A 9,958-nucleotide genomic window follows, 5' to 3' on the forward strand; every position below is an offset into this window, starting at 1 on the left:
TTGTGGCTAAGAGAGTCACTTTGCAGCATAATTGTTCTGAATTTTCCAAACTGTCTACTTTGCAGATGCCACTCTTGCTTTCTGAGTTGATTTTCATGCCGCAAACTAAATCAACTGCACTACATCAATGTATTTCTACTTGTCCTACAGCACAATTAAGAGACATCTAAATAAACATGCCCATGCCATTTATTTCTCAGAAACACCAGAAACAAAAGGTCAAGTTATCTTCTGAGAACTTTCTTGGTTTGATGAGCAAACAACTGCTGGTAGAATACTCCAAATGGAAGATTTTTCCAAGACTGTAGCCAATACTGCATAGGCTGGTTTTGGACATGTGAAGCCTGGTGCAGAATCCCATCTGGTTACCTCCCAAAGGCAGTCTTGTGCACTGGCCAGACCTTCCCTGAAGGCTGTAACTGTGCTTTAGGAGAACTTCCCTGCCTGAGGTGGTGGACCAAGGAAGCCCCCTGCTTGTTTGGTGGCAGCCCGGGAAGGAGCAAGACCAAGCATCTTCTGGATGTTCTGCAAAAACAAGAACAGAAGAGCAGAATAGTGTCACACCATGACAAGTGAGACAAAGAGGAAGAAATCCCAACTCTGCTTGCAACTACAAACTTCCCACCAGTTCCAACAGATTCAGGTTCTCACCCACATAGCCTTACCAATCTGGCTACTATATATTGGACTTCTACCTCTACACATTCAAAAAAGCTTAGCACAGAGCCAGACAACCATCCACAATGGCTACAATTAGAGCTGGGCTACTCTTGCCCACCTCAGCAAAAGCTGCCTGATCCACAGCCTTAAATGATCCAAAAGCCTTAAATCCATATTTAGTTTGAAGGTTCTTTTCCACCTCCAGTTACACACCACACAGTCAGTTGGCAGGTACCTCATTAATGTCTTTGCACACAGGTTGGTTTAAAAATCAACCTACAATAGTTACCATTGCAATTTAACTGCTGTGCACACACAGGAGCAGGTTCCTAACATCTGCTCACAGGCAGAAACAAAGCAGCCCTCAGTTTTCACAAGTTCCAGAAACCACTGTTGATGGCAGTCATCAGAGCCTGAGGTTCTGCAAGCTGGCGAGGAAGGCTCGCTCCTAATGCAGCCAGAATTTGGGTCAGCAACATGGCAACCAGAGTGTGTGCCAAGTTCAAGTCAGGAGCTTAGGCACAGAATTAACATGAATACTAGTGATGCAGACAGAACAATGGTTCGGTGGAGACATGCAGTATAACAGGACATATGTAGCAAAACCCAAAACCTGACTATTGAGATGACCTCATCTGCATCTGAGCAGGGTGTTTCAGTGGCAAACAACAAACAAGGAAAGAATTAAGTAGCAGAGCCAGGCACTAGCTAAAAGCAGAATATTTAAATTTAATGTTTTTCTTTTTTTTTTTTTTTTGTGAAATTCCTTTTAAATTTTCCAACAGTGCAACTACAAAGAGCTACCAGTTCTTTCAGTTTCATCCTTCACTGTCAATAACTACAGGTCAAGATGCTGTTCATGCAGTGCTGGCAAAACAGGGACATCGGATGCAAGGGAAAGAAGAAAACAACTGTGTCCCCCTCGTGTCACTAGCTGAGTCCTGGCTATTGAGACAACCAAAGGAAGAAGGAGGATTTTCTTCAAACCCGAGTGTCCTCTGCAAAATAACTGTCAGAATAGGTCAGATAGCAAGGTCAGAGTTCTTGAACTTTTTGATCATGGAAGGAGAACAAACTAAAAAAAAAAAAAAAAGGCAGTCAGAGCTTCATAATTCCACAGTAGCGAAATTAAAAAAAAATTTAAAAATCGTGAATCATTCCAGGTGGAGACTATGGAAAGGAGGTTTCAGCCTACACACAAGCATAAAAGTAAAGGAGGGGAACACCTGAAAAGGAATTACATCAGGTTTAGTCTGTGGCCTACATAAATCAGCCACTGGTTGATATTCAGTAACTGAATATATATGAGAGCATTTCACTGTGGGAGACTCCTTCGTGTGGTTCCTCTTCTCATAGCTTCCTTAGTCAAGAGATGGACAGAAAGGAGAAAACAAAAGCAGCTAAGGGACAGATTCAGCAACACCAGAGGGTGCTGCAGCGTTAGCAGCAGGCAGGACCAGGATCCTACCAGCTTTGTACTGGCTCACCAGTGGAGAAGAGCAGAGATCCTAACAGAGCATCCATGGAAGCAAAGAAGTGTGCACTGCCTCCTCGCTGTTCCTGTAAGTATCAGAGAGACAAGAACTGTGGTGCTGAAGTTTACTCCATCTGCTTGAACAGTTCCAAGAAGAGAGATGACAGCTTGTCTGTATGTGGATTCAAGACTACAGTCACTCTTGAGCATTATCCTTCCATAGTAGTTCCCTCCTTGCTGTGGAAGGCAGCTAGCCTCATGCACTAGCTGCAAAGCAAGTTTTGCTGGACAGCAATCCTGAAGTCTACACAGCTCAAAACACCAGGGCTGGGGCAAAGTCCAACAGAAGCCTGCCCTGTCTGCTGTGGGCCACGTTGCACAAGAAGTCTGCAGAGTCTACTTCCAACACAAACAAGACCATCACCTTCAGGAGAAGGGAGGGAAACCTGTAAGACTTAAGGATCCAAATTCCTCATCTGAGCTCTTCTGAACTTTCCTCAAATGACTGCAGGAAGGATTGGAGCTGCTTCTGCTTTTGTCTTCAAACCCACAAGGGGCCTGAAAGACAAGGCAGCGAGTTGCTCCCTGCCCCAGGATCAGGCCGTGTGAGAAAGTGCACTCCTGGCAGTAGGGATAATTGCTGGCTCCCTTTCCCACTGGGAACACACTTCAGAGAGAAGCAGCCTAATCTACAGTTCAAGCGTGTGCGAAAAGGAAGTGAAGATCAGCAAACGCCTGAGGAACAGCAGCATATTCCTCTTCACAAACAGCACAGGTGAAGGTTGGGAGCCCAGAAACAGGAGCGGGGACAGAGGATGTAACCCTGACATTATGCCTCCCGCCCAGCCCAGCAGCAGACTTTCCCAGCTGAAACCCAACAGCTCAAGGACCCTTGGAAGGCCTCTCCCAGCAACCCTCCTCTCTCCAAACAGGAAGGCAGGAGGAACTAGGGGACAGGATTTACGTGCCAGGGAGAGCTGGGAACAGTGCAAAGGAAGTTACTCACTGTGAGTTGACTATTTTGGGAGATGCTGGCCAGGTCACAGGCAGCAAGCTTCCCAGTCAGTGTTTGAAGAGTTTATCACCCCCACATGCCTGAGGACCACATGAAGAGACCGCCTGATGCTGCTACTGCCCATCCCGCTAATGTCAATTTAATCACCGTCCAGTTAGTCTCCCTCCTCTCACATACTCCCCCGCATTTCCCTCCAGGTCACTGTTTTTTCACACACACATGAATTCCTCTACTTCTGAGTTCCACAGGGACATCTCTCTTCCCTGCCTTTGATCACTTCACAGGCAGCTTCAGGATTTAAGGGAAGGCTGAGGCTTGCATGGTCTCCCTTTGTTTGCAACCTGTCCCCTGACTTCTGGTACATCTCCACTCCTCCTCCTCTTGTGTCAGCAGCATCAAGCCAGATGCTAATTCCCACATCAATCAGTTCTCCTCCCTTGGGCTAACAGCTGTTTTGAAGCTGACCTGGCAAGATTTCCCCTTTTGCACACGGTGAAAGGGTCACAAAGCTTTCACCTCCAAGGTCACTCACTGGAAGCACCAAAAGCAAGTCTTTGGCACCATTTTAAGCCCTTAATTTCTTTCTTCCCCTCTCCCCAGCCTCTCACAGCGCTTCAAAGTCCTCTTCCCAATGCTGTTATCATTTAAGTTCCTTCAAATAGTAATAAAGCCAAGAGCAGGATGCCACCAATCACAGCTTCAGTTCCTAGCTCTTGCACAAACTAATGTGGCTGGTCTCTGCCCTTCCCTCCATGTAGCAAGGAGGAAGAAACTGAGCCGCCTAGCAGCTGGAGAACGGCAGGTATACTTAACCAAGATCATATAGATAAGGCAGCACTATGAAGACTGCAATCTAACACTTCAAAGCAAAAACACTTGATTGCTTTGAAGAAGGGTAACTTACGTCCTCCACAAGGCTATCAGCATGAACTCTCAAGCATAAGGGCAATTTTTTTTTCCCAGAATTTCTCTTGAAAGCCCATCCCACTGCAAACAGCTCAGCACTTCTGCCCAGAACCAGACAGGACCACCACCCAGTTCATGCTGTCTACTGATTTCACAATAAGAAACATCAGGAAATGCCCAGGACTAGAACTAACCACAGGAATTATATTTTTTGACAAAAAAAATCCATAGGGGATTTTTCAGCAAGGGAGTTCCCCAATCAACCCAATGGATGCAGAAAAATCTTGCTGATGGTGCTATTTATTTTCATATAATAATCTGCAACATTGGAAAGAAGGGACTTTTCATGCAACAGGTGAGTAACACAGGGCAGCACCAGACAAGATTGCCTGAAACAACAGCATCAGACCACAGTATCCCAGGAATTCAGGAAGATGATCCTAAGACTTAAAAAGGTCTCATTTCTTTCAAAGCAGCAAACACTGTTCCAGTTACTGGGAAGTGAAACAAAACAAGATTTGTCTTGCAGCAAACAGAATAAGGAAGCCCCTGGCCTTTGGTACTCTGAAGCTGGCCCTGCTTGGAGTGAGGGGTGGGCCAGATGACCTCCAGATGACCCTTTCACCATAAATTATTTTACAATTCATTATCTGCTTTCGCACAGGACCAGATGCAGATCCATTTCAACACAAGCACCCAATTCGGAGGCCTATGAAGAATTTGATTCACTAGCATGCACTTTGTGACTAAGGGAACTCTCTATTATTAAGCTGCTTTATCAAGCTCATCCAAACTTCTGACAGCTGCTGGCATAACACGCCACTTCCTTTTGCTGATCTGCTTTAAGTCTTTCTAAGTCCCTTGGCACCCCCTGAGGAAAAGCTACAAGTCGGTCAAGGAGAAAAGCAGCAAGAATTCAGGAAGTGAACCAAAGAAAGAGGAAATATAAATACAGAAGAGCAGGTAATTTGCAGCTAGTTGCACCAGCATTCATCCAGCCCCCAGAGTCTATTAACTTATCCCCAGCACTCTCTGGGGAAATTTGGCAAAGTAGACTGCTGGTTGCACTGAGAAAGCCCACTCGTCCTCACCAGCCATTCTGCCACTTAAGCTGCTAGTGAACCTTGCTGAACAGGCACTTCCCTTACCCTTACTGGTGCTTGTCTTTTCAAAGGATGGAACTAACCAGCTTTACTGGAGAGCTATATGTAGCCTACTCTTGCCTCCTTATACCAGACCCCCTTTCTGTGTCACATCCCTAACACTGGGAGCCTTGACACCAAAGGTGAAGTTCTTAAGACCCTGAAAAAAAAAAATCATGCAGTCAGCAAAAACAGGAAGGACAAACCCAAAAGTACACGTTTAACTCTTTCCTTACTTTTCTAGCAACTTTATGGACTGATTGAACCTTTATAGAACCTCGAGCCACGAAGCAAGTTTCCCCTAAAGATGCTACACTTCTCTTTTCTCACATTACTGTAAAAGTCATAATTACTAAGAAGCAGTACTTAGATTGGCTTCTGATGGAGACAATCTCTTGGTATGGCAATCCGCAAAGCTATCAGACACACACACACAAGGAAGGAACCATTTCTGCCAACTCTGCCCTAGCATCCTGGTGCAGGTCTCCAGTCAAGCCTTCCATACCGGTCCAGGATAGTGGCTATTTTTATGATCCCAACCTAGAATTGCTTTGAATATGAAGCATAGGAATGAAGGCAAACACAGAAACCACAAACAGATCAAAGATTATACATGCAAAACTGGACAGCAGTAATAGATTCCTCTATGTAGAGAGATGTGCTTTCCCTGCTCCAGGCATGCAAGAGACACAGCAATGTACTCACCTGTCTGATAGACATCGTGCAGAGAATGTAGAGGAAGATGAAGGAGCAGTCAGTATAATCCTCACCCAGAAGGTTGCGGTGGGAGAGACCTTGGATGTACGAGAGGGGGATAAATGGAAGCTTTGCGACCACTCGGCCATCAAATCTGGAAAAGAGAGCACTGGATCACAACTGGGGACAGTAAAAGAGTCTTTGACTATAGAAAGAACAAGTGAGCATCTTCAACAGGCCACCAGAGCAGATAAGACTACGTGGAAGGCCAGAAAGCCAAGCTGCCTTCTCCAGCCCACCTCTACATACACTACACCAAGGAGGCTAAATACACCTCTCTCACAAAGCCCTCCACACTCAGTCATCTACAGGGTAAGTAGGCTTCCCTCAGTAACAATTTTGCCACAGAGACAAAGTGTTTCATAGTGATTTAAGTGATCAGCTGGACAAGCTGTTGGTTTGTGAAACCTTGGTTGGTGTTTTGCAGTGTAGTGGTGCATTTTATTTAAAAGTCAAATTTAGCAGATCACTTCCCAGAACACAGTCAACACTTGAATAAAAGATGGATGACTATCACCCTGCCATATTGTCCAAGATGGACTCTCTGCTTTAAGCAGAAGAGCATTTTTTAAGCAGAGCATAAACGAAAGACACCTTTTCCCTTCCTAGAGCAGCTATACTTCTCAGCAAAAGAAGGATGCATAAGAGCCATCAACAGAATGGTTTTTAATATCAATAGTCTTCTCTGCATTAGCTCTGAAGACAAAGGTAGTGCAGATGCAGGATGATACCATGTTTTCCAAGCAGGCTGTCCTGCTCCTGGAACTCCTCCAGGTCCACATTCCAGGGCATCAAGCAGAGTGTGAATTCTGGCCAGTTTGCAAAGATTTCTCTCAACCCAGACAGTCAACCCAATCTTTTGAAGTAAGTGTGTATGATGCCTCATCAGCATGTGCATATTTGGATGTTATTTTCTCTACATGCGCTGATTTTCTAACAGGTGTTTCTTGTTTCAAGAGATCCTAAATGAGCGTTCTTTCCTGTGGAGATGCATTCACACAGTTACAGCTCAAACACACACCAACTTTGTTTACATCTCACAGGCAGTTTGGCAAAAGAGCTAGGAACGGATGTTTATCTCCCTGTAACATCCCCCAGTGGCTTAAAATTCTGCGTTATTCCTGCTGTGAGAATGACAAGTACTTCAGCAGTAGCATCCCAAGGTACCTGCTTTTAATTCCAGCAGGTTTTCACAGTCATCGTGAAGGGATACTGAAATGCACAACTCGGAGTGAGACTGAGAACTGACTGCATTAAAAAGTTTCTGACAAGAAAATTGAGACATACAGAAGCTGATTTCTTTCCTGGGACAAATCCCATCTGCTTAGAGGCCACCACCGCTACAGATCTTGCTGCCCTAGCATAACTTTTAAACCACAACAGTCACTCAGCTGGTCACCCTCAGCACAGCATTCTGCTCTTTGGGTTTAAACCAGCCTTCTTGACACTTACATATCCCTCCAGCATGGTCCACCCTGCTGTCCCATTACTACTGACACTCTAAGAAAGAGAGCCAGTCATCACAGTAATTTCCATTTTGGCTAAGCTGACACTTGGCAAAGGTGAGGTGTCCAGCCACAGAGTAGCAGCGTCTGCACAGTACTTGTCCAAAGGGCAGCACATCATGCTACTTCCATGCAATTCCTGCTCCTTTTGTCCCCCAGAGCAATGAACTCATTCAAGAACAGGAAAGGCAAGCAAATGAGGCTACAGCCATTGCAGGTGTCAGCCACCCTTTTCCTCCTTTTCCTACCACACCTACAAAGCCTCCATGGATGACCTGACAGTAGCAGCTTCCCAGAGGGAGCCTAAGAGCCTCCTAAATTCCTAACTGGAGTACTCTCCTCCTGAGACAAGCAGCTGCTCTTTATGATACATCAAGAGAATGACAATATGTGAGAACCAGTTCCATCAAACCATTCTATCAGCTTCAAACAGTGCAGATACAACCCACCAAAGCTGCAATTCAGATACAAATGCACTAGGTAGCTTGTACTGAGACCAGGAGCAAAAATTTAACTATCTAGCCCCAAAGGCCAGACAGCAAAATCTTTGGATTTTAATTCAATAGCCTTGGCTATTAGCAAGAAAGCTATTTCAATTCAAACAATCAGTGAGTTCTCTGGATACTCCTGCTGTTCATGTTCAGGTTCCCTCTAAAGAAAGGAGTCAGTTAAATGAAAGATATGCCCAAAAGCTTCATGTCAACTCTGTGTCTAATAGCATGGCCTCTGTGGGCAGGAATCCTCAACAGAGGAACAAGACAAACTTGGTGGTCTTAAAGGGGAGGAAACCAATAAACTGATTTTTCAGATTAATATCTATGGAAGGAGGAGTCACACAGGATTTAACCAAGATCAATTCCTTCATAAAGCTCTTAATGAACTTACAGTCCTGTAACACTTGTCAGTCGTAGCATACTCTGAACAGCCTCTTCCCACTCTAGGAAAGTGGGCAGAGTAGGGTGGGTTCTTTTAGTTTGTTTTTCAGTTTCTTTCAGGGGCAGAGGTGGTGGTGGTGTTTGTATTGCATCCAAATAGCTAGGCAAGCACTTGAAGGCCTCAGGTGCAGCACTGTAAATCCCCCACAGACGCTATGTTGCTGGGCACGTGACTCACAACGCACCTCCATCCTGCTCAGGGCTGCACTGAAATGAGACATCAATGACTCAAGATCGTACCCAAATTTTAAAGTCCTTTAGCACTGTTTCCTCTGCTCAGTTTCACAGCATTCCAGAGAATGCTAGATGCTGAAGTCTGACTAAGCTGAATAAATAAAGAGTCCACACAGTGGCACTTCTGTTATTATGTTGCCCCCTGTTTGCAATTTACCCACCCACAGATCTGCAGTAAAATAACAATTGACTGTATCCTGGGGACTGCCAGCACAGAGGCCAAAGGTTTTGGTGCCCAAGAACGTAAATTCCTGTTTGCAGGACAAGTATACTGCCCAGATTTTAAGTAGCCTCCCAAAGGTTATACTAACCATATTCACATCATCTTCAGATTTAACAGCCAATGGGAAGTTCACATTTCAAGACTGAATCAAGTTTTAAAAGTCAAGCAAAGTCTTTCAGTTTTGCATGTCTGAAACAAAGCTGTCTATAACCATGCAAACCAGTTTCGGATTTTTTTGTCTTTGTTTTTTTAAAACTAGACCTATCCCAGGTCATTTTTAAAGCAAATGAAGATTACAGCCCATGCCTGGACCTGTTAGTGCCTTGACTCTGATCACCTTAAGTAGAGCAACAACAAACTCTGCAATTATAGCTCATTTCTAAGGGCAAGGGAGCCGACCCAGTTTTGCTTCTGAGAGCATTCTTTGGTCATACTATTATAGCACAGCCAAAGAAGCTGAAGACTGTAGCTGCTTGCCTGACATCTACCAAACTTGCCCTAATCAAGATGTTCCCAAGCAGAAAGGATGTCAGAGTTGTGTCTAGATTGAATGCAATTTGTTCAATTTGACTGCATTCAACATGCAGTGTTCCCTGTTGAGCAGAACATGCGCACGGTAACCAAACAACCACATCTTCATATAAAATATTGATCCATTTTATACAGATCAGTTATGGTTCTTGGAGGGACTCTGTCACTGTAATGCTTCAGGTTATAGACGGAAGGTGGAGAATATATTCACCATGAAAATTTCAGAAAAATCCAGAAAGTTGATACTTACATGGAGTTAAACATTCCCATCAAGGCAGTGAAGCAGAAGCCAATGGCAAACATGGATTTCATCCGAACCTGCAAGCAGAAAGGTCAGGCTTGTCGTTTTGATTATCTCTACGCTGAAGGATTATGGGCTCACACCCTTAAGAACAGGCTTTGTACAGTATCACTGGAATCTAGAAGGAAATAAGATGACCCAGAAGGCCAAAGGGATTGTAAAAGTGACTGGAGAACTCCCAAAGAGGAGTTTGGTCAACAGCTGGGTACGAAGGCAGCCACAGAGAGGACCACTGATGGGAAGAGCTGCTTCGGGGGGGGGGGGGGGGGGGTGCGG

The 9,958-nt window shown here is 44.8% G+C and overlaps 1 protein-coding gene across 1 annotated transcript in view; it reads right to left on the minus strand.

The window, feature by feature from the left end:
- Positions 1-41: 41 nt before the first annotated feature.
- The window catches only part of TMCO1 (transmembrane and coiled-coil domains 1), a 19,079-nt gene continuing 9,162 nt past the window's right edge, over positions 42-9,958 (minus strand). Inside the window, exons 5-7 of the mRNA XM_010581756.1 lie at positions 9,632-9,699; positions 5,903-6,047; positions 42-525 (exon numbers count right to left, since the gene is read on the minus strand). Coding sequence (XP_010580058.1) covers positions 427-525; positions 5,903-6,047; positions 9,632-9,699 — 312 coding nt within the window. The 3' untranslated portion in view covers positions 42-426. The remainder of the gene's footprint in view (positions 526-5,902; positions 6,048-9,631; positions 9,700-9,958) is intronic.

Source organism: Haliaeetus leucocephalus, unplaced genomic scaffold (genome assembly GCF_000737465.1).
Source record: "Haliaeetus leucocephalus isolate CR32 unplaced genomic scaffold, Haliaeetus_leucocephalus-4.0 Scaffold76, whole genome shotgun sequence".
NCBI classification, from domain to species: Eukaryota; Metazoa; Chordata; class Aves; order Accipitriformes; family Accipitridae; genus Haliaeetus; species Haliaeetus leucocephalus.